This window comes from Panthera uncia, chromosome D4, assembly GCF_023721935.1.
Source record: "Panthera uncia isolate 11264 chromosome D4, Puncia_PCG_1.0, whole genome shotgun sequence".
NCBI classification, from domain to species: Eukaryota; Metazoa; Chordata; class Mammalia; order Carnivora; family Felidae; genus Panthera; species Panthera uncia.
In genome coordinates, this window is record NC_064807.1 from 88,499,955 (window position 1) to 88,524,055 (window position 24,101).

Here is a 24,101-nt window from a genome sequence, read left to right on the forward strand (position 1 = left end):
CAGTCCCGTGCTCCCAATGCCGCCTTCAGGAGAAGTTGCTACACGAGGACAGCAAGGGGGCAGGGGAATGTAGAGGCGGGGCACCTTTCGTATAAGAAGAGTGGGTGTGGGTGAGGCCTCTCCTCATTTTTGGCTCCGAAGGACTCCCTGTCCTCACAGCCTGTGAAAACAATCTCTAACAGTAGATTTATGAAAATGAAATTACAGGAGACCCTTCTGGAAACAATTTATTCAGGAAATGGAGATTGTTCTCTCCAGACGGCCTCCTCAGTACTGCAGGTCTGGGCCACCAAGGGAGGGACACCTTACCCGATGGTGAGTGGATCTGCCGTGGCCCCTTCACACTGAGAAAGCTCTGCTCCGCCAGGCCCAACGCGCTCAGCATCGGATGGACCGTCGGGCTCCCGGCTCCTCAGGCCCCGGAAAGCCCCCTCCCGTGCACCCGGGGAATCCAGCCTCCCGCCCTGTGGCGCCCAAGTTCCCACGGCCACTTCCTTCTGGCCTTAATTCTTTCAGTGAAAGTTGCCACGTCTCTCGGAGCCACACCAGCACAGGGGGCTGAGCAAGGATCTGACCCAAATCCCCCTCCGGCCTCTGGGTGGGGGGGGGTTCACTTCCCCCCGAGGAACCACTCGGCGTCCAAACCTCGGCTCAGCCCCGCCCCAGCGTCCACTCAGCCTCTCCAGGGACCTGTAAGAGTCTGGAACATTCAGATGCCTCCCTTCGTGTAGGTCCTCACTGTCTTGTGCACGTGGACACCGTTTTGGGGGTTGGAAGGTCAGCTGCCCTGAGAGACAACTGGGCCTCTTGGAGCCCGAGGCCCCCGATCTGGAGACAGGGAGCGTCACCTCATCTCCAGGGTGCGTGTGAGGTCAGAGGGGCACGTGGGGGCGGGGCGGGTGCCAACATCAGCTTCCAATGTGGTCTGTGCTCGAGTTCCCCTTGGAACCTCCGAATAGAATGCAGTTGACCGTTCCAGTAAAGGACCACCATCCACCCCCGTCTCGTGTGCTCAGTGATCTGCAGTCATCACTGCCCTTCATTTCTGACCCTGCTCACGGATGTGACCCGGCATCTGCATGGCGCCCCCGTGCTTCCCAAGAGCCAGAGATGACCTCTGCCCCCGTAGCCGCGACCCCCTTCCAGCTGGCTTGCGAGAGAGTGGGCGTCCTCCCCCCACCTGGTCTACAGGACCCCGTGGGTCTACGGGAGCCACAGAAGATTCCACGGACAGGCGCGTGGGGTCAACCATCACGGACTTCGGAAATGGGAAAGCCCCGGGCCCAGCCACACTCAGAACTGGGTGTCTCCTGCCGTGGCCTCGAGTTCCCCCAAAGAGCCGTGGGTTTTGATTCCATGCCAGACTTTTAATAAAGAAAATTCATCCACAGATGTCCTGCCATCAGCCAATATATTCAGTTATTGGAATCTGGGAGATTTAGTGGCTGGCCGGTTGTTTTATTTGCTCTCTGGATGGAACCATTTTTCTTGCGTCTTTAATATCCTGGAGGAATATTTTCCCTAGCAAATACTCAGTCGGAGACAGCAAATCCATTCTGGACCTCTCGGGTCATTATTTTGTTCCTGGAACTCAGAACAGGTATTTGTACATTTGCTGGCCCCTCTGTCATTCGGGGACAGTCCCAAGAAGCTGGCCCATAATTGCAGCTGTAATTACGGAACAGCCCCTGCCCGATGAGCTTGGACGGGCTCCTGTCACACCAGGAACGGGCAGGGGCCTTGGAGGCTGAGTTATCGCTTGACCAAAACTTGGGGCTCTTACGTGAATGACCAGCTCCCACGCGTCACGGGGACGAGTTTGGATGCCTCACTCCCAGAAGACCTGTGAAAACGTGAAAGTGTGACCCTGCCTCCCCCTTTGACCAGCTTTCCCTGCAAGCTCGTCCTGCAGTGGTGTGACAGCCGTCTTGCTCATGGGGACGAGGATCTAATTAAGGAGCTGGCATCCCTCTGCCCGCCCCTCCTCTCCTGATGTCACCGGTCAGGGCCTCTCTGAGCTCCCTGGCAGAAGGACGCTGGGGTTCCGGCAGCAACAAGAAAGCAGGAAAGGATTTGGGGTGGGGGGTGTGGCCGGGCCCCCCTCCGCATCGACAGGCACCTGTGAGTCGGCCTGGGCTCCTCAGATGCGCAAGGTTCTCTGTCCCTCACTGCGTCCAGAGATGTCCCTGGAGGAGACCCCAGGGCGGGGTGAGGTGGGGTCCCGTGGTGCAGCCCCACATTCAGATTCACCCCAGGGGGCATGGAGCCCCAGGCTGGTTCTCAGGCTTTTGGTGGCAGTGGTGAGGGGATGGGGGTTAGAGACCCGTGGAGATCGTGTGTCCTCCGGGGAGAGGACCGCCCAGACTCTGGAATATGTCACAAGGGGCCAGAGTCTCCGTCCCTTCCAAAGCCTCAGGAATGACAAAGGGAACAATATCTCCTACTATCTTTATTGTTCCTTAGATAACTGGACAGTACAAAGTTCCCCTCATATCTACTTAAAACCTGTACGTCCCGCGTTCTGTTACCCTCAGGAACATTCCTTTCCCACTGGAAACGGAGTTTCCCCAGACAAGCCCTTGCCACCCATGGTTACATTACTGAGATAATTTAACAAGAGGAGTAGAATTCCTTTGATTACTATCAACATGAACTTGATTACCTCTTTCTAAGGGTGAACACTGAGTATTTTTTTTTTTTTTCTTTTTGGAAACAAAAACCATCCACTTATTAACCCAAACTACGGCACGGCATTTACAACGTTCACAGCATCAACTGAACACACAGAGCTACCGCCTCAAGGAAAGGACAGACGGACGCGGCACGATATATCTACGGGGGACACGAGCTCAAACAAGTGGGCGCTGCGGCCGTCCGCTCCACGCGGGTCCGTGGGGACGCCGAGCCTCAGCTCAGCTAAGACAGGACACGCAGTGGAGAGACGGCGGCCGTCACGGATGAGTTACACTAGCCTACGTCGGCCCCTGCGGACACCCCGCGCGGCCCGGGGCGGGGGTGGGGGGGAGCCCTGGTCGGGACACGGCGGTCACGTCCACCGGAGCTGGGCACGATCTAGGGGGGATGTCCATGCGACCTGACGGTGGTTGTTCTCGGCCGAGAGCCGGCCAACAGTCATTGCCTTGCTTCTGCATGAGATTGTTTGACCGGAAGGGGGCCGGGCGGGGGCGGCGCTTGGGGGGGGGGGTCAGGGAGCCCTGGACTGCAGGTCCAGCTGCAAAGACGGGGGGTCTCTTCCCAAGGGTGTCGCCCTCTTGCTCGGACCAGAAGTGCACGGAGAGAACGCTGCTGATGATCGTTTCGAAGTCAGTGTATTATTAGCATCGTGAGCTTATCTTGGCAGCTGCTTCGCAGAGACTTCCACGCGGGTGAGGACCCGGGCCCTCGGCCTCCGGGCGGGCGCGACTACAACTCATCGGACCGGATGACGTGGAACAGGGTGACGTTGTAGAGGATCTGGTGGCCGTTGTTCCAGGCGTACAGGGCGCGGTCCTTGGGGTTGTAATCCAACATGGAGATGTGGGAGTACTTGTTCTGGAAGGGGATGTCGATGTACTCATAGGTGGAGGCGTTGGTCTGGTACGCGTAGTGGACCTTGGTGCCCCCCCGAGTAGCCGTTGGTGACGTAGAGGGTCCCGCAGATGATGAAGGCCTCGCCGGCACTGCGCTTGGGGTAGCTTGTGTTCCAGGTCTGTAGCACCTGCAGGGACACGGGGTCCAGCTTGCTGATCACGATGTTGCCGGCGTTCTGGTTGGTGGCGTAGACGGCCCACAGCCCGTTCTCGTCCACCATGAGGTCGATGTCCGAGTGGCCGCCCCAGGCGTAGTGGTACATGTTGTTGTAGCCGGCGTAGTCCAGGCTGCGTGTCTTGAGGATGGCCTCCGTCTTCAGGTCGAACCTGATGACGATGTGGCTTTGGAACTTGTTGAAGTAGATGGAGCCGTTGTAGACCACCTGCCCCGTGCCGGACCAGGGGTGCGGGAGGCGGTGGGACGTGAAATTGTCCGTGGTCATGAAGTCGGCCATGGATTTGTACTCGCGGACGAAGCGGTTGTTGTGGTAGCCGTCCATGTACCAAACCTGCGGAGAGGGCACACCCGTCAGCCGCTGGGGGTGGGGTGGGGGGAGGGCTCCTCCCTCGGACCAACCCCCTCCCCCCCGCCCCCCCCCCGACTCCGGGCTCAATCTACCGGCCATCGGGCCGGCACCGAGAGAACCAGGGAGGCCACACGGGGTCCCGTCATGTCCCCCCTCCGAGCCCGCAGGGCGCGTGTCCAAGGGCCCAGGGCTGCTCCCCGCCTGGAGAGAAGGGTCCGGTGCAGAGAAGGGCTGGGGGAGCACACCCTGCAGAGGGGGCTTGGGGGCCGCCGGGCCCGAAATGGAGCCCTCTGCTCGGGCTGTGTCCACTGCTCCCTCCCCAGCCGGGTACACAGCAGGTGCTCACACTCATGGGGGGAAGGAAGGGACTCCATCAGGGTACGAACCCCCAACCAGCGAGACGGCGCCGGATGAGAACGCCCGCAGCCGCCAGCGGCTCCTGTGGCGTGGGGGCCCATCGCCAAGGGCGCCAGGGAGGGCCAGCCCCCGCGAGCCAGGGGCCGCCGAACACGGGACCTCTCGCCCCTCCAGGCCGTCACGGCTGCCCTGCCTGCCGGGCAGGAAGGCACCGATTTGGCGTTTGGGGCGCCGCGCGTGGGATCTCTCTGCCACACCCGACGCGGCGGATTTTTCTCCAGGAAGAATGTGGGCTTCGCGCAGGGCCCCCGGTGTCACAAGCCACCACGATAACAAACCCAGTCGTGGCCCCCATTTGGGGCCACGGTGGAAGAGATTTCCGATTATCGCTTAAATGCCAGTTGACTCGAAAACGGTCTAGACTTTGTACAAAACGCTTTAGTCATTTTCCACCAATACGGGAGCAAATTAGAAAGCAATGCAGTTAGTCAGAGGAAAGTCTGCCGGGCTAGTGCAATCCCCAGTGCATCTGTCTGGCAATGAGACAGCTGCTTTATCCATCAAGGGCTCTGCCGGCTGCAGGAGAGATTAAGGGTGTGGGGCTTTCAGACATGGCATTACACACGCGTTAAAAAATTTACAGAAAATCATAACCTCGCTCCTGAGGCATCCATTCGGATGCTTAGAGGCAGGTGCGCTTTCTGTTTTTAACGAGATAAACACACACACACACACACACACACACACACACCAAAAAACCCGGGTCTCGTCTGGAGGCTTTTATTGCCCTTAGCCCCCCGGCAGACCAGCCCACGGTGATGTGGGTCTGGGATCAGAACGGGCAAGTGCCGCGAATCAAGGGGTTTCGGAGGCCGTGACTGCGCGGCCGAGGGGTGGCCCTCCTGCCTCCGCCTGGCTCTCTCCTGAGACGGGGAGCTCACTACTGATTCCAAGATGAGGCTCCAATGACACCCCCCCAAACCCTCTCCTGACCCGTGCCTGCAGGAACTGCCTCTCTCCCTCTCTGAATGAGCACAGACATCTCCTCCCCCACGAGTGGGCCTGTGATCCTAGAGACCCCCAGGGTCCGGTGCCTCCTTGCCGTGGGCAGAGATGGGTGAAACGGGGATCGAATTGCTCAGGATTTGTAAACTGCCTTTTCTTTCCGGAAATTAGCAAATTGGATGCAGGGCACCATGCTTTTGGAAAATGCAATTTAGGTTGGGAGGGAACATCAGCACAAGGGGCCAAATGTTTAACCACAAAGAGACAAGACACTCTATGCAGAAAGAGGCACATGATCACAGCCCCACGGGCCCTGAGAGGAGGGGTCCCTGCCTTCACAGAGGGCACCTCTCTTCACTCTCCTCTCCCCACCGGAATGCCTTTTCCCTCCTTTCCACGTCTCCAGGCTCACACGGAATCTCGACTCTCCGGCCTCGTCCTGAACCCCCACAGCTGAGCCCCTAGAGCCTGGAACCCGGCTGCCCTCTGAGCCCCGGGGCACGCCCACTCCCCAGAAAGATCACACCGGACTCCAGGGACGCAGCCAGGCACGCGTGTTGGTTAAAGCTCCCGGGTGAGGTCGGACCCTCCGGCTTGGAGCCCCCGCTGCTTTACTGTGGACCTGACCCTGCCTGGCTCCTCCCGGGACTCTCAGCCTGGGCTCCTCGCCCCCCGGCCCCACCACTCCCACGTGACTGGTTTCCGCCCTGGCCCCAGCACCAAGATTTTTAAGACCCATCTCTGGATTAGACAAACCAAGTGGAAAACCATTTCCCCAGCTACACAGGGCGAGTGTGGGGCCAGACCGTCTCCCCGTGTCCCCTCCCGGGCAGCCCAGGGCCCGGCCCAGAGCAGATAAGCAGGGGGGTCCCCTTGACAAACCGACTGTTCGAGAGTTCTTGCTCCCAGCCCAGGTCCAAGGCCAAGGCTCCCGCAAGGCTGAGCTTCTGGAACGTGTGGGGCGGCCACGAAAGGGTGGCCCAGGCCCGAGCTCCCGGCTGGAAGCCAGATCCTACCAGATGTTTGGGCACTTGGCATTCACAGCCGGGTGGGGGCGGGAGACCTTTTTCATCTCTGGGCACTCGTGCTTCCCGGAAGGACTCCTCTTCCGTCTGAGACCCAAGGCCGGCCACCCAGGTAAAGGCCCAGGTCAGCACCGCCGTGTCTAGAAGCCCGGGCACAGGTCTGTCTTCACACACACGGGACTCTGTGGCCGGGACTGGCCCCCTGCCGCTTCTGGTTCTCACGCCCACCCGAGTGCCGAGAGGGCTGTTACCCCCATTCAGACAGAAAGCTGAGGCCAGAGGGGTCTGGTGGGTCTGCCAGTGGGCAGAAGCTATGCCCACACCAGGTGGCCAGGCCCCGGGCTCCCAGCCAGGAGGGGCTCTGCCCCAGGGATGGGGGTGCCCCTGACATCCGGGGGGTAGAGGCCAGGGGGCTGTGGACCACCCTCCTCTGTACAGAGTGATGCTGTCCCCGGTGTCAGCCGGTGGGGCCGACGAGCCACAGGGGTGCTGGCCTGGCCCGGAACGGGCATTATGCCCTCAGGGCACAAGGTCTTGCCCTGGAGCCCGGAAATGCCCGTAGCTGAAGACCACCGAAACCCTCCCTTCCCCTCCTAGGAAGAGGGCCGCACACCTGTGTGGTGCATGGCAAGCGGGTGTGGGCGACACCCAGGCCCGAGGTTTCTTTTGCTCCCGCTTAGGAGCCCAAGCAGACACATCTTTCCCCGGGCGAGGCCGAATTCAGAAACACACCCACCTTGACCTTCGTAGGTGCCAGTGATCTTGAGGAAGGGCCCTGTGGACGACCAGTCCTCCTGGAGAGATCGTCCCAGATACAGGCGCGGACCCTTGGTCTCTGCCTGGCCTCAGTTTCCCCTTCACAGAACGCGGCACGGATGACGTGACCCCGAGTGGTCTCCCCTGGCCTCCTACGTCAGAGGCTCAGAGGCAGCCATGGCCACAGCAGGCTGCTTCAGAGCGCATCTCACGATGGAAACAGTGGCCTGTGCCCCCGTGCCCTCAGTTATGCCATCAGCTCCCTGCTGGCTCCGGGGCCTGATGCCGAGTGAACCCCCAGACCATCACTCTCCCCAGCTTCCGCCTGACTCTGCACCTGCCAGGCCAAGTCCCTGGCTCCTGGGGACTGAGAGATGCTCCCACCGCGATGCCCTCTCCCCCCACTGATCAAGCTCACCACCCAGAGGCCATTTCCTACGCTCCCCCGGAACCCCCCGGGGCAGGGAGCTCTCAATTTTGTAGTGGGGTGAATGGTGGCCCCCCCAAAGATATGTCCACATTCAGGAACCTCTAAATGTGACCTTATTTGGAAAAGAGAGTTTTGCAGATATCGTTAAGGATCTCCAGGTGAGGGCCTCTGGGTTAGGGTGGGCCCTAAGTCCCATGACTTCTGTCCTAAGAAAAGAGACGTAGACACAGAGGGACTGACACCTGGGACATCCACGGCAGAAGCCAGCCGACAGGAAGGAAGGTGTTCTGGACTCTAGAAGGTTGGTCCACAGAGTGGGCAACAGGTCTCAGAATCGGGGCAAGGGGTCTCCGGGGGGGGGGGGGGCGGACACAGCCCGGCATCAGGGTTAAGAGCTTCTGGAGTCCCGGTGCCACCACAGGCGTGTGGGCCCGTCACGGCCGAGAGAAGGCAGCATCTGGACACAGTGGAAGGACACCAGAGGCCAGCATAGCGCCTGGCACACAGCTGGTGCTTAATAAAGGAGTCAAGGAAGGACACAAAGGCGCCCTGAGCTAACCTTGTTCTAACAGCTCAGCGCAAGGGCATTGGGAAGCAGCAAGCTGTGGCTTCTACTCTGCAGCCCCCCATGGGTCCCCCTTCCGGCCGCCAAGGACCCCCGCGCAACTTCCCCGCCCCCGGCCTCTGGCCGCGCGCCTCTCGCTGAGCCTGCCCCCGACACTGACACGGATTCCTGTTTCCCTTTGGAGCACATTACTGGTCTCCCGCGTGTGTGGGACACCCCAGACGGGAACACGAAACAGATCACATGAAACGGCGCTCTTCCACGTCAACGGCAGGGCCCGGGGACGCGTCGCGCAGCCGGCTGGCTGGGAGCTGGCGGTGGCTCCGAGCAGCCCCAACCACACGGGGGCCGGGCTCTGAGCTGCCGAATGCCCAGCGCCCAGCGGCCCCCACCAGCCAGCCCCGGCTCCTCCCTTCCCCTTGCTGGCGGCTCCCCGCGAAGCCTCCTCCCGCCGTCCCTCTCTGGCACGCTCTGTCCGTCACCAGGGCCTCCTCTCCTGGAGGGCGATTGAGTCATCGAGCAGAAAATAGATGTCTAATTACCAAGAGCATGCATCAGCCCTCAACAGCCCCGCACACCTCCATCCTCCCTGTTCGGGGCGGGCAAACAGCTGGGCCTCCAGGAGCCCCGACACGTGGTATCTCTGGGAAGAGAGATCCTCTGCCCGGTGCTGTTTACAACAAAGGAAAGCGACATCAAAATGGGGGCCAGAGGCACGTCTGCAGCGTCAGACGTGGGCTCAGTGCCCCCGACTCGGGTTCATTCTCCGCAGCGACCGAGGCTGGCTCCAGGCTCCCCAAGGGCCTGTCTGGGTGTGTGTGTGTGTGTGTGTAGGGGGCGGGGAGGCGGGCTGCAGGCAGGAGGTGGGGAGAGCGTGGTCTGGGGAGACTCAGCCTGCTGCACATGTTCGTTAATAAACCCACGGACCGGCCTTTCCCGAGACCTGAGGCAAGAGACTGGACCCGGGTTTTCTCATCAAACGGCAGACGTAAGGGTGGTCTCCACACTGGCGGGTGGCTGGAGGGTCGCAGGAGGCCCGACCGGGGCAGGGACGCGTGTCAAGGCCCAGCCGCTACCTTCCCTTGTGTTGACGGACCTGCGCGCACACCTGAATGCGTGAGCGGTGCCGGCACGGAGAGCGGTGCTCTCTCAGGGCCCTGCCTGCGCGCCTCGCTTTTGTTTCCCGAGTGCCACCCCAGAGCAGAGCTGGGGTTCGCCACGAGGGATGTGGACCAGAAAACCCATCCGGATAACAACTAGCCAATCAAACTGTCAGAAAACTTGCCAACGCCAGCTGACTGTCCAGACTCTGGAAACAGAACGGAAATGCCCGGCAGACCCGTGTCTGCACGCATATCCCGGGTTTGCAGTCAGTCCCTGGCCGGCCCCCCCAGAGTCCTCCGCGGCAGGGGCTGGAGAACGCCAGGAAGGCAGGAAGGCGCCCCAGGCGGGGGCGGGAGGGTGGGCAGACAAGTCTCAGGCTCCCAGAGAGCCCACAGTCACTGTCCCCCACCCACCTTCCCCAGGAGGAAGTGTGCCAGAAGCATGGAGCCACCCCTTGTCCCAAATACAAGAGATGATGCCTCATGCTTCCCGGCAGGCGTGCGAGTGGGGGAGGGGAGCCGGGGGGATCAGGAATCTCGGGGAGAGAAAGCCACCCACCCCTTCCCATTAGAGTCGCCCAGACAAGGCCCTTAGAAGGTCTCGGATTTCTAACCCCCCCTGTTCTCAATCCTGCCTGAAGGAAGAGGTGAGACTTTTTACGAAAGTGATCAGTTTCCAAATGTCCCGCAACCCCCTGAAAACAAGGGGGAGGGAGGGCAGGAACCGCCCCGGAGTCTGGCCTGTTCACGCGGGGCCGGGGCGCATGGCCGCCGGACAGCGACAGCGTGGCCCAGACCGTGTCCTTCTTCCCCTGGGAACCCCGGGCGAGTCTTCCCCCAGTGGAGGCTCTATCGTCACAGCTCTGTGCGGGCGTCCCTGCGCTCAGCCAGCCAGCCCTCGCACCCACACCCCAAAGGGGCTCAAACACCACAACCTAGGCCCTGCGTTTCTCTCCTTTTCTGCGTTTTTACCCAGGGGAAAAGTCTAGAAAAAAAAAGAACACAGCCTCTTCCCTAAATCAAAAAGGAACACGAGTTTCCATCAGCCTTGAAAGGAATAACAAATGAAATACAAATGAGATGTCATTAAAGTAAGGAAGGCCAAACAGTTCTCCTGGAGCAGAGATGGGGCTGGAAACGTCTGGGGCGGCTGCAGCCACAGAGAAGGACTCCAAGCACCCCTGCCCCCTCCCCCCTCCCCAACCCCTCTCCCTGCATATCCCTGCCCCCTCCCTCTCCTCCCCCGCCCCTCCCCCTGTCCCCTTCCTCTGCCCCTTCCTCCCTGCCCATCACCCCCCTCCCCAGCCAGAGAGACAGAGTCGAGCCTCCTTGGAGGCTACGCACGGATCCACCTGCTCTGACGGTCCCCGCAATCCATCTCAGGGCCTCCTACAGTGACCCATCCCTGTGGTCTGGGGCTCTGGGTTAGCACGGGGACCTCAGCGAGGGACCTGGGCCCCTCTGCAAAGCTGCCTGGGCCCAGGAACACACCCCCAGGGGCCCCAAGCTGTGCTCAAGCCACAACCGCTGGAGTGGTTTTCTGGGTAGGTGGGCAGCCAGGCATCGGAGCGAGGGCCAGACACACGGGGGACGGAGACAGGCTCGCCTGGCCCACGAGGGCACTCTTGTCCAAACAACCTCACACCCAGGCCCGACGGAGGGGGGCACTTACCCTGTTATCCCCTTCTGGGGCCAGAGGGTCTGTCATCCAGGACCCGAACCTCGAGCCAGAGGTCTTGATGGTCACGGGGTCACTGATGCCCGTCAGCTTGCCACAAGCTGGAAGACAGTGCACAGTGCAGAAGGGTGAGTCCCCCCGGCCCGACCCCAGCCTCCCACCGCAGGAGGACGCGGGTCCCCTCCGCCCCTCCGGGTCTAACGGCTGCCCTTGTTTTCCTGGGCAATGGGCTCAGCCACAGCTCCAGCCCATAACGCAGCCGGAGAGATGGCAGGGTGCATCCGAAGGCCCCGTGCTGCAGGGTCACCCCAGGGCTCCCTGCAAGGTGCCGCCTGGGCCCTGAGGTGCCTCTCTGGGAGGAGCCCGCTGCTCTGCACCCCTCTGTCAGTCAGAACCAGACTAGGGGAGTGGCCAGCTCCTCCTCTGCCGGACAGCCTGCGAGCCTCTCCCGCAGAGGGAGAAGCTCCCTTCTGCCTGGGGGGAGCCCTGCAGCCTGAGAGCAGAGACCCTGGAGGCATTGATGGAGCAGGGCAGAGGGACAGAGGGGCCCTCGGATGTGGCCTGAGGGCCGGGACGGACTCAGGGCCACACAGCCACTCGGCACCGCTGAAGCTGGGACCCAGCACCCTTCCCACAGTCCCATGGGCCTCCCAGGCTGCACCTGTCGGCCCAGCAAAGACTCCACTCTCGGGCGAACACCAGCCTGTGTGCACAGCCACTCAGCCCTTCCAGAATCCTGGCCACAGGGCGCTCCTGACCCATAGGAGCCTATCAGCACGCGGACATGCGGTCCGCAAGGTCCCAAGAAGATCCGGGAGTTTTCGGAAGATTGTCAGTGACTTAACCCGGGGACACAGTTTAGCCAGGATAATCCGGCAAAGCGGACGGCAGGCCAGGCCTGAGAGACTAGTCTCTCTCTACAAACTTAAAGCGGGGTGAGTATATACATTAGCATCATCGCACAAGACTGCCGAGACAGACCCCTGACATCGCAGCCCAGTGCCTGGCAGGAGCACGGAGGCCGTGGCGGGATAGGTAAGAGCCACCAGCAGGCAGGAGCGGGGCTGGCTTCGCCTCCAAATTCCCATCGGTGGTGCCGCCCTGCTCCCGGCTGCTGCCTTGAGTCCACACCTATTTTTACCCGCCTACCCCTTCCCCTTCTCCAGATTTCCTGTCTGTTCCGCCTTCAGGAGCAATCGTGTGCTCTCCCACGTAAGTACTGTCCCCTCACAGACCGAGCTTCTGGGCAGCAGTCATGGCTCGCAGGCTGCAGGCGGGCCAGGTCTCCGAGAACCACAGCAAGCTTGCCGGGCCCTGTCCCCCCTCTGTGGGAGGAGAGAGGGTGGACGAGGGGACTGGACGGCCGTCCAAGGTTAGCCAGCGTCTACAGGGACTAGAAGTAAGAAAAAGTGGGTGGGTTCTCGGAAATCTCAGGAGAGCCCGTACCAACTTTTCACCTAACGCGCCTCTTGAGGATTCAGGGTGGGGTTCCCTAAGTGTTTGGTCTGGAGGAGGGGGAACGTGGGAGAAGCAGGACCCAAGGCTGGTGTCCCCCTGCCCGGTAGGGTTCCTGTGACCTGGGGGCTCTGGGCTGCCAGGAGACAGCAGCTTCTCTGAACTGGGTGGGAATCTGGAGATGCTGACCAGGGACCCCTCCAGCCTCCCCACCGCTGAGCCAGGGGACAGCGGTCCTGCCTGGAAGGAGGAGTCCAAAGGGGCCATCGCCCCCAAGGATGTCATGGCTTGGGGAACCCAGCGGGCCTGCGGGTTTCTATCCAATCGCCCACCGAAGTTCCGGCCAAGTCTGTGCAGCCATACCCCCCCCCCCCCCCCCCCCCCCACCCCGTGCTGGACGATGACTGCCCGAAGGAGAACAGATGTCTGTCCCCCACGCCATACTCAGAAGGCAAAGAGCCGGCCAACGCCGCAGCTCGGCTCAGATGCCGGGCCCTTCCTGCCTCCACACCTTTGCTGGGGCTGTTCCCTCCACCTGGAATGCACCCCCCCACCCCGGCTCCCCCCACCCTCCCACCGGTCCTCTGTGGCTTGGCCCAAACCCACGCCTCTTCCCGAGACCTCTGCCTTCTGAACTCTGCCCACCTTGTCCCCACTGACTCATGCTCACGACCACACATTTCCTGGGGCCGTGGACCCAAGCGGCCCGGTCTTACCGCCCCAGGCAATAAGCCCGTTGCACTCACGCTCTTTCCGCAAGGCCCAGCCCGGGGAGCTGTCCGTGAATGAGTGAGTGAGTGAGTGATCGCTCAGGTACTTAGAGGTGAAATTACTCCTCTCAGAAAATCCTCATGAGTCTACTGCTTTGCTATGTGCCCAGCACAGGGGACAGCAAGGGAGCGAGGGTCACCCTCCCCCGAGTGAGGCACAGACCTTCTTCCTTTTCCACGAACTCAGAGGGGAGTAGTGGAGACTGAAGGGGTTGACCAGGGGGGAGAGTCCAGGAGGGCAGCTGATGTGAATCATGGCTGTGAACTCAGACTACGGCTGTGGAGAAGACGGGGTTCGTCCCCAGCAGAGTCGGGGTCACGGCTGCCCTGAACCGCTACACCACGTCCTGCCCACCGTGAGCCTCCTGGCCTGGGCTGCGGAGCAGGGGAGCAGGGCCTTTGGGGCTGGAGGCAGCCAGCCCTGCTTGAGTCAGGGAGTTATTTTTGGTTCTCTGTCCAGACGGGTTCTGCCATGACCTGGGGAGCTAACATGATCTCAGAGAGCCCCGTGGCAGGGCCTCACAGAAGAGTCTTGGCACATTCGGTTCAGGAAGGTGTCCCTTTCTGTCACGAGGGCTCAGGATGTGCGTAAGGTGGGGAGGAGGCTCGGGAAGCGCCCCTGCGCAGGTGCAGCTTGGAGGGGGCGGAGTTGCTGGGCCCGCACGGCCGCCCTCGAGAGCCCAGGACGGGTCTCAGGAGGGAGGATGCCCGCAGAGCCGGGAGCCCGGACGAGGCAGTGTCCTGCAGACGAAGTCATTTGCCTCTTGCCATATTCCTAGAAGGAACTCGCTTCTGACAACAGCCTGGACAGTCTCCACGAGGAGCCGTGAGCGGGTCCGGGGCGACACGCCCGCCAAAGAACCAGGCCAGAGACCAGACCGTGGGGTCGACGGCCCCACGGCAGGCAGGCCGGGCCCCCCGGGCTTTTGGTCTCCCTTGCTCCCAGCTTTCATCCCTCAAGGACTGGGAACAGTTCGCAAAGCTGGGAGCTTGGGCAGACCTGTGTCCTTGCAGGGAGAGCAGCCTGAGGACAGAGCTCAGGCTGCACACAGCCCTGGAGCCTGGGAGGGGCACCCGGAGAGGGCCGCTCACCCCGCCTCCGCTCACGGGCAGGGCAGGGCAGGGCAGGCATCAGGAGACCTCTCAGCAGGCATAATCCTGAGCGCTTCCTGGGAGGACTCCAGAAGGCGACGCCGGCCCTGCCAGGATCCCACCCAGGCCAAGACGTGAGGAGGGCCTCGGATGCAGGTCTGCTTCCTCCCCGCCACTCCCTCGGGGTCTCCTGCAGGCAGAGGCACCCACACTCAGCTCTCAAGCCTCGACGGGACGCAGCACCCTTGGGCCAGCAGCTCGCTCACCGGCCCCTGCAGGCCCCAGGGAGCAGGTCACGGCCGATCCCTCTGCCTCCCTGAACCCGCCACACCTCCAGGGCCAGAGAACAGGAGGGAGGCTTCAGGCTTGCCTCCTCCAGGAGAGCGAGCCTAGGAAACGGTGCCGAGGCAAAGCGCCGTGCCCGACACCCACAACTGGCAAAAACGTCTACAGTCTGATGGCTAGCAACGTGCACGCTGGGCTGGTGGGGTCGGTGATGCCCCGGGGCTTCATTCAGATGTGTTCTCCGTGGGACAAGAAAATCCCCCCCACCCCGCCACCACAGATTGTAGTGCTCTGGGTGTCTGGGCACTTCTTTCCCACCCAGGATAGTATAATGTGGGAAGCCCTAAAATCAGCTATCCCTCCGCCCATTCTTAAAGACAGGAAAACTGAGGCCTGAAGCTAGCAGGCGCACGACACGCTCGGGATGTGTTGATGTACAAACAACATTTTGCACTGGATCCTGAGTCTCTGGCTCGGCTGGTGTAGCTGCTGGGTCACCTGACTCCGCAGGCTCCCCCCAGGGAGGCAGTGAAGTTTCACGCCCCAGCTCGGGGGACAGGGCCGCTGGGCAACCGTGGTGCTCGCTTATCTGGGAACGAGGGGAGCTGCAGGGGTGTGGCCGGAAGTGCGCCCCCCCCCCCCCCCCCCCCGCGCAGAAGAATGCCCAGAGACGCTGAGCCCCCCTCCAGTTTTAGAAAAGGAGTTTCAGAGTCGTTTTTTTCTGGCTGGGCCATCGGGAAAAACATACAATCCCCTTGAGAGAGAAATCTTTACCAACAGAGACAAAACAAATGGAACCTTGTTTGTTTGTTTTTCCCCGTGTATGTTTTGGGGTCAGGGATCACCAGCATCGTGGACTTAAAGAGAAGGCGGCCACAAGGAGAACCCTGATTAGAGGCGCTGCACCGTCACACCGGGCAGGTAACGAGGTGCCGTTTGGCAAGCCAAGGACCAAGAGACAGACTGGAGACCAAGGCACCAAGGCGCCGGGGCGGGGCGGGGCGGCCGGGGAGCTGTGGGAGCCCCAGCCACCAGCCCCCACGGAGCCACCAGCCCCCACGGAGCGGGAGGCGGGCTCTGTGCTTCGTGCTCACCGGAACCTCCAAGCAAGCAAACAGGCCGCTAAGATGGGGCCCGTTTGCAAGGCGGAAATAAAGACCAAAACAGCAGCCGCAGGACGGGAGTGTGGACCTTAAGTTACTGAGCCTAAGTGACAGCCCAGGGAGATGGGACAGCTACTGCTCACTGTATCATCCACTGTTCATCTACCCCCACACCTGCTCACCCACCTGGCTGTTCATCTATCGACTGACTGACCGCCTACCTTCCTGCCTCCCTACCTACTTACCTAACCTCTGCTATCTGCCTGCCTACCTAGTTATCTATCACCTACTTCCTAACTGGCTGCCTACCTACCACCTACTACCTACCTCCCTCCCTCCCTCCCTGCCTGCTTGCCTACCTGTCACCCCCTACTCTGGCAGATGCAGTGTGCAGCCATGATGGGAACAGTGTCCCTGGACTTCCACCGCGACCCCAGGGCACGGGGACTCCTACACCCTCACCGTACAGATAAAGCAGGTGGCAGTGCCTTGGGAGAGTCACACGGCCACAGAGCAGCACTTAACCACTTTACCGCACTGCCTGCCCCAGACGGAGGGTTCTCCCGCTTTGGTGTTGTTTACCTGAATCGCCCGGGTGCTGGTTAAATGCAGATCCCTGGGCCCCACCTGCAGACTCCGATTCAGTGGGTCTATCTACAAGTCAAGGTGTTTCTGAACAAAGAAACGCAGAGGCGAGACCACACGGCTGCACTCCCGACACGTAGAGAATGCGGTCCCCGGGACTGGTCCTCTCTCTTCGCTCCCAAATCAACCATTTTGGCGGCCCCAGGGGAACCACGTGAAAGCCCCAAGGTTCAAAGTTGCAAGGAAAATTCACGCAGCTTCTAAAAATAGGCCAAGTGTTTTTAGGGGGTGGCATCCCCCTCGGAGAGGCCTGCGGCTTCTCTGCCTTGGTAACTTTCCACTCTGAATTTCCGTTTTGCTCCCTGACCCCTGACTGGGAAAGCATGGAGGTTTCATCGCCATTTCTCACTGGTATACACAGTCAGTATCCCAGCGAGGGGAAAACATAGTCAAAGAGCCCTCCCCCACCCCCAGAGTCCTCAGAGGCTGGGACAGACCTCTCAGTGGGGGTGTTGGCAGGGTGTGGCCAGAGAGAGGCGATGGTCAGCGTGGGGTAATTGTGGCTAGAAACCCAAACCTGTGCCCAATGGTAAGAACCACACAGCCCATCGTCTTAAACATAGCCCCATCATTGTGAACATTCGAACATCCACACGGACCCCTGCAGTGTCAGAACAGGTCCCGGGTCCCCCAGCCCCCGACACTGGGGTGCGGTGAACCATGTCACTGGAAAAACGCAGCAGACGATCCCTCATGTGACATGGCGTAAGTGCCCACGGTAAACCAGATTAAACTCCCAACGCCTCTCGCTGTCCCTTCCGGGCTGAGGTATGTAACAAGCGTCTGCCTTTGCTGAGGTGCCTAGAACGGCATTTGAGATAATCTGGATGTTCGGACCGGCTCAAATGGGTGCGGGGGGTGGGGGAGGGGGCCCTGCCGACTCCTTCCTCGCTCTCTGGACATTTCCTTTCACCTCACAGCACTAGGGATTTTAAAAAGTATTTGTGACCTTCGGGACGTTGCAAGTTTATAAAGAGGCATTTGGGGTGTGTTTTTGTGTGTGGGGGGAGAGGGAACAAAAAGGGAATCAAGTTAGAATATCAGATAAAAACCTAAGGGAAGCTTCTTCGTAAATCAAAATGACCCTCCATCACCCTAAGAAGTACACGGCAGGGACACGAACCACCTTGGTGTCAAAAAACGGTAGGTGAGAAGGACCAGCGAGTCTCGGTAAGAAAACCCAAGAATTAATTGGAAAAACTGAAACATGCTAGAAGAGTGGACCCAGACGCTAACGAGCCACGACTTGTGGAAGCAATCCACGGGAGAGTTGACAAGGCGAGCGGGTATTCGATCCCAAGAACCTGAAGGGGTTCCCCCAGCGGCGGGGGTCCTTCCCGGAATAGGACAATGGGGTGGAGGGGCCGGTGGGCTCAGAGTTGCTGCTCTATCCAGGCTGTTAGGAGGCACTCGTGCCTTTACTCCCCGTGAACGGCAAGTCCTCTACCGTGGTGTGACTGGAGTTTCTCTTGTCTTTTATTCAAACTACGCCCGATGCGTTCTCTTGGGAGTTTCCTCAGCCCCTGTCCCCAACCCGGAGAGAATCTGAGATGTACGTTTCCAGCCCTATCGACCTCGTGTCCTAAACTCACCCAGGACACACGCGCACGCGCACGCACACGCACATGCTCGTACACATCCTTCAGATGGTGTGTGGCATCTGATGCCTTCTCCAGATGTGCGACTCCACGGGGTCTGTGAGCTGGCCTCCTCTGCACAGGGTGGGACAGTGCCCTAGCTTGAGTGCCGCCTACCGGGGAGCCTAGGCGGGAGCCCTGCCCGGGGCCTCTCTGAAGCCAGGCGGGCGCTGTCCGCTTCAGCACCACTCCCTAAGCCTGTGTGGGAGCGGAGGTGGGCGGAGCAGAGCCGCGCCCCCGCAGGGTTCTGGTCCTACCTAGTTTTTGCATGCATGCACGGAGCCTTTCTTCAAGATTGGACACTCTGCTCTGCAGTTCATCGTAGTCATAGGCGCCAATCTCCTCTTGCAGCTCGTTAAGCACTGACGTCAGGTTCTGGACCTCCTCTTTAAACTGCAATACCAATTTGGCATCGGCCTTGTACTCCTCCAACACAGGTATCAAAGGCCTAAGTTCATCCATTTTCGCTTTTATCGCCTGCAAGGTTAAAATAAGCTGGGTTCAGTGCTCTGCGTGCAAAAACTTGCCACACCCTGCCTTGGCCTGGCTTCTCTCCCTGGGTGAGGGAGGGTGTGCACCTTCCTGCTTTATAGGTTTATGTATTCTGGTCCAAACGGGGTAGAAAAGCATATTAAACAGTCTCCAGAACACCAACATATTTGGGAAAGTCTTTATTGTCAGTTTAGAATGCAACATCTTAAGGTTACATGCTTTTAGTCACACACACAAAGTTTCTTTTTTTTTTTTTTTTCTTTTTCAAAAAATGCATTGACAAGGGTTCAAACTATCCATGAAATGCATCTACAGTCACATGCAAAAGAGGATCCTGGTTGTATTCAAGGTTCCTTAGTGATATGGTGCTAAGTATTGGAAAATAATAGCAAAACTGCATGGTGCCCAAGCTCTCTGACCCTCTTTCATGGTTACATGGGAGTGGACTGCCTCTTCAGTCAGTGCAGCATTGAAAAAACGCTTTTAAGTTAGCCCTGCAAGCAAGAAAATGAAATACTGTTGAAGAGCTGCCTCACTAGCTTGCCTTAAACAGACAGCCATTAATAGACAAATATTTTCATGGTCACTTAAAAAAAAAAAATCACACTGCGATGCTAGATTTCGTCCAAACCAACTGCTTTAACAGTTACAGAGCTTCCCTCGCAATTCCTGTTGAAATTCTCAGTGCAATTAAAGCATGGTAAAAGGCAAGGGGCTGCTTCTCCTCCCCCGGGGCCATACTGCCCCCAGTTTTGGAACCGGGAGGGGGATGCCTGCGTGCGCAGTACCAGCACGGCGCGGCTAGCCCTCGGCGGCTAAAGGCACCCTCTTCTTTAGGGGAATCTGAGTCTACCACGGAGAAGGGAATGAATGCTGCCCTTTCAGGGAGAGACACAAACTCTTTTTGGTCAAGCAGGTCAAAATCTCTCTCTGAGATAATTCGCAATGACGTGTCAGGAGCAAGGACGTGTTCACCTGCCTCCGACGTGCGCAATCGCTTCATTTCTCCTCAACAGGCTCAGGCCTGCTATCGTTTTATTTATAATATAGATTTATGACTTCGTTAGCCTGCCATTTTGCCTATATAATGTATCGCTCTTAAAAGCGGATTAGTTCTTGCTTCATGCAGGGAGCACATCAAAGGAAAACATTAGCATAAAAAGGACAGGAAGACAGAGCATCAGCAATTTCTAGTCAAGCAGGGTTGTGTAATTTGACCTGTTCGTTTATATCTGGGCTAGATTGCTAATTAACATGCATGTATACCTTAATTGAGGTGCGTATAATTTTTCAATTTGAACATTTTGAAGCTGACTAAAGTAGAAATGTATATATACATATTTCTACATATGTATACATAATTTTAGGGCCAACTCTGGCTTTAATGTCCAGAGTTACCCGGGGGGTGGGGGGGGCGGGGAGAAACACTTACCAGGAAGTGAGAAAGATGTTGGTGTCTCTCTCCTTCTTCCCTGCAAATCTACAGTGTGCCTTGTCATAGCTAAATTAGGTCAGATGTGAAAAATTGCCCTGAGTGATCCCCGCTCAGAAACGGCTCTAATCAATGAAGCTAATCCTTGGCTAATGTGATTTACCTGCAGCAGCTTGAGAATGACAACGACCAATCATGTCCCTTCCCGGCTAATCTGTGACCTGGCTCGAGAAGCCAGGTCTGGGGATCCCCCTGCACCACCCCCCCGCCTCAGAAGCTCACGGGGGTCTGAAAGCCATTCCTCAACCCACCCCTTTCAAGGTGTCATTCGCCAAACCAGGGCGGGGACAGGCTGCCTGTCTATTTCCAAGGACAGCAGCCCCCTTGCAAAGGGCGATTCTCGCTGGGCTCCTCCCCGGGCTCCCGGTTTCTATTTCCAGAGGGAAGGGGTGAAGCCTGAAGGGAAACCAAGCCCGGTCTTGGAGGAGGAGGGACACACTTACCTTGAACTGCCTGGCCAGGTGCTGCCTGTGGCTCTCCTCCACCTGTCTGAACTTGGACTCCAGCCCCTTCATCTGGTTCTCCATCTTTTCCACGTACTGTAAGTCTCTCTGAGTCCGCCTGTCCAGGACCTCTATGGACTGAGACATGTTCTGCACCTGTCAAAAAGGCAACAGGTTCAAGGAAGGAGCCGTAGCAGGTGCCCGCCCATCGTATTTGCCTTCTAATACACGACCACGACCTTTTCCACACGGCCAACACACAGGGAACCGGAAGCGGCCCACACATCATTTACTAGTTAATCACCAACACCGGGGAGTGTTATGACCAAGGACTCCCCAAACAGAGCAAATTGCTTTGGTAAACATTTCGCCTGCCACGTTCCGGGATGCTTTTCCTTGCAGCCAGGGCTGCCAATCAGGGGTTCAGGAGCGTCAGGTCCTCCCTGGTCACGGCTCCAGGCACATGGCTTTGGGTGACTCTTTTTCTTCCCTGTGTCAGGGATTGTGTTTAAGTCTCTCTACTCTGCAGGATGAAACCAGTTAGGCAGGCACGCATACCAAGAAAGACGAATAGTGCCTTTGGGCTGCCCCCACCCCAGGAAGAGCCTCTCTCTCCTCCTAAATCTCCCAGCCGTCCTGTTGCCAAGGCTGATGGCAGGAGCGTGGAACCAAGGAACAAGAGAACTGTTCTCCCTGACTCTCTATCAACCCCTTTCCCCATCCTGCACACCATCCATCACGCCCCGCGGTATCACAGGTAGATGACTGCTCTGCAAACATGTACATTCCGAACATACAGTCAGGAATCGATCACCCAGCAAATGAATAATCACTGTTTTACATCTTTGCAGGCAGATCAGAATTGAGTCTCGCCTCAAGATGGAACTTTAATATTCAACAGGATTCCAGGGAGCTTGAAAGAAAACAGTTTCAGTGCCGCCACCTGCCAGAGCGTTTTATTTTCGGGAAAGTGGCTCGTGCTCCTGGGCACAGGCATTTGGGGCGGTGGGGAGGCAGAACGGAGCTCAGGGTTGCTGCAGCAGAGTTTGGGTCATTTTCCCCAGAGTCCAATCCAATTACGAGGGAGGACGACACCTTTACAACCGCGAACTTTCAGCTCTGCTATTCCGCTGCCTTGGAAAACTCTCTCCCTTTTAGAAACAGAATCATTCGGGTATGACACGTAGCCGGACTTGGCCAGTGGAAAGCTGGTAGTGGTTCGGTTTCGGTGCCTCCTGTGCATCCTCCACCCCCACAAATAAAATAAAATAAAAGAGCACATCTAGAAGGCTTCTCAGTGGGAGAAACATTGACATTACTCATTGCAGCACTTTGAAATGCCCGGAATTTTACGGTTAGTTATTTAAAAGTAACACACAAACTCAGTTTAAAAATTCACGTTTGTAAAATACAATACGTGGGTGACCCTGACTCTCTCTGATCCTTTCTCTTTAGACGTTTCACGGGGACCCGGAATATATTTGCTCTCTTACCTTCTCTCTCCCTGCCCTCCTCGCACTGAATAACCAGCTGTCTTACCTCCTCACACTGAGTAACTACAGCACTCCCTTTGGGAAGACTCGTGAGTTTTGGTTACCTTAAAGCCCAGCCCAAACACCACCTCCTCCGGGGAGGCTTCCAGGATACGCCAAGCCAGGAGTGGCTGCACACTGCTTGGAAACAGCACTACCTTGTCGGTGCCATGCCTGCAGGGCAGTAACCCACTCATCTGCTTCAACAGCCAGGGGGTGGGAGGGGGCTGGGCCTCGTTCACTCCTGTAACCACAGCACGAGGCCCACACATCATAACGTGGGGAGTGTCCCCCCAGCAGCCACAATGCTGGGAGCAGGAACACAAATGGCGCCTCCAGTCCAGACCCCTCTCCCCTCCTCTCCTGGGACATCCGATTCCCCAGGAGCAAGGGCCTCCGTGGGCAGAGCAGAAGCCACTGGGTCCGCCGGCTCCAGTCTCGAACTGCCAACAGGGGCCACACGCTGCACAACGGGCTTTTCATTTGCCAGGGAAGGAAGGCTTGTAACCAATTTTAAATAAGATCAAATTTAAGATTTAGAAAACAAAATTTAAGGATGCCAAGCTACCCAGCTGCCTTAACACAAAACGCGACTCTCCCTCTGCCTCTCCCACCTCGAGGGAGGGTGGACCCTCCTCTCTGGCGGGTCAAAAAGCGGAAGGGCACAACCACTCCCAGGAGCGCCGGAAGACCCCGCCCGGGGCCACCCACCCTCTCTCCCGCTGGATGTGTCCCTGAGAAGCAGACCTAGGAGCTCAAGGTCACGCAGCTGCTAAATGACACCGACCCCCCCTCCCCCACGCTCTGCCCAGCGCGGCAGCAGGAGCTGGGAAAGCGGGGGGAGGGGCAGCGACAAGCAACGGACACACCCGGCCTCCGGGGATTAGCGAACCGCTAATTATTTACTGAATGTCTTCAGTGTTCCAGGCAGTGGGCTAAGCCCATCACGTCACTACTCCGTTCAAGCTCGATGAAACCCCGGTTGGCGAACACTATTTCCGGTCCCACTTTCTGCATAAGGAGAGCCAGGCTCAGAGAGGTCGAGCAGACTGTCTGCCGCCACACGGCGGCCAGCCACGATTCAAGGCCTGGGCTGACTCCAAAACCCACGCTTCCAAATTCAGGGCAGGTGGCTTCCTCGAGGGGAACAGAAACAGAGCCCCCGGCCCCCCGCAGGCCTTTTCCACTCTGTGGGTTTCCAGGGGCCCTCATCCCCCCGCCCCCGGCCCCGCGTCAGAACCCGGCTAGCTAGCGGTCAGGCACTGCCTGCTGCCGCCAGGGCCCCTCCCAAGGGCTCCGGGCCAGTGACAGTCAGAGCCCCGGGCGTGCGGCCCACGACTCCACCGCGGGAAGCCCCCCGGGTGGTTTCACGTGAAGCCAGGCCTGGGAGACACAGAACTAGACGCGAGGTGGCCGGCTGGGACCCCGGCCCCACCGACGGCACGCACGATCAGACCCGCACAGCTCGGTGCACGCTCCCCACGGCAAGAGAAGGGGGGGGCAGCGACCGGAGGGAGGCCCCACGACGAGAACGCCGAAGCCCCCTCTTTTACAACAAAAGCTGCTGCCCTCTGAAAACACGGTGCCCACCGGGGTGTAAAATAGGGCCTTAAATCGTTAAGCCGTGGCGCGGTGGCGTCTGTAGGCAGAAGAGAGGGCTCCCGGGCGGCGCTCTACCGGCTCTGAGAGCTTTCTAGAATTCAGAAAGCACCTCCCCCAAGAGCTCGGGGTTCTTCCTCACGGGCCCCCCCCCCCCCCCCCCAGCCCTCCGCCCGCCCCCCCCCTGCCCCGCCCCCCTCGGCCCATCTCGGCCCCGCCCCCATCCCCGCCCCCCAGCCCGGCCTCAGCTGTCCCAGAGGCCCCTTCAAGCTCCACCTCCTGCCTCTGCAATTCTGAATAATTAAAGGCCCAATTAGGCTTTGGTCTAGTTTGGTGTTAATGAACGTTTGTGGAATCTGCTAAATGCATTTTACATTAATTCTTTGCAAGTGACGTACTGGGTGGGCTAGAGATGAGAACAGAGACCACACTGTCCTTAAAGGGGAGCGGGAGCCACAGCCCAGCGCCGCCCAGAGCCTCGGCCTCCCTTCTTCCTCCCCATGAGCCGAGCTGGGAGCGC

At 59.0% G+C, this 24,101-nt stretch overlaps 1 protein-coding gene across 1 annotated transcript; it reads right to left on the bottom strand.

Moving 5' to 3' along the window:
* Positions 1-2,434: 2,434 nt before the first annotated feature.
* OLFM1 (olfactomedin 1) lies at positions 2,435-23,702 on the bottom strand. Its single transcript, XM_049630890.1, is given in 6 exon segments — positions 2,435-3,627; positions 3,629-4,099; positions 11,031-11,137; positions 18,281-18,500; positions 20,451-20,606; positions 23,573-23,702. Coding segments are annotated over 5 exon segments (1,149 nt in total). The 5' UTR covers positions 20,598-20,606; positions 23,573-23,702; the 3' UTR covers positions 2,435-3,423.
* Positions 23,703-24,101: the final 399 nt, after the last annotated feature.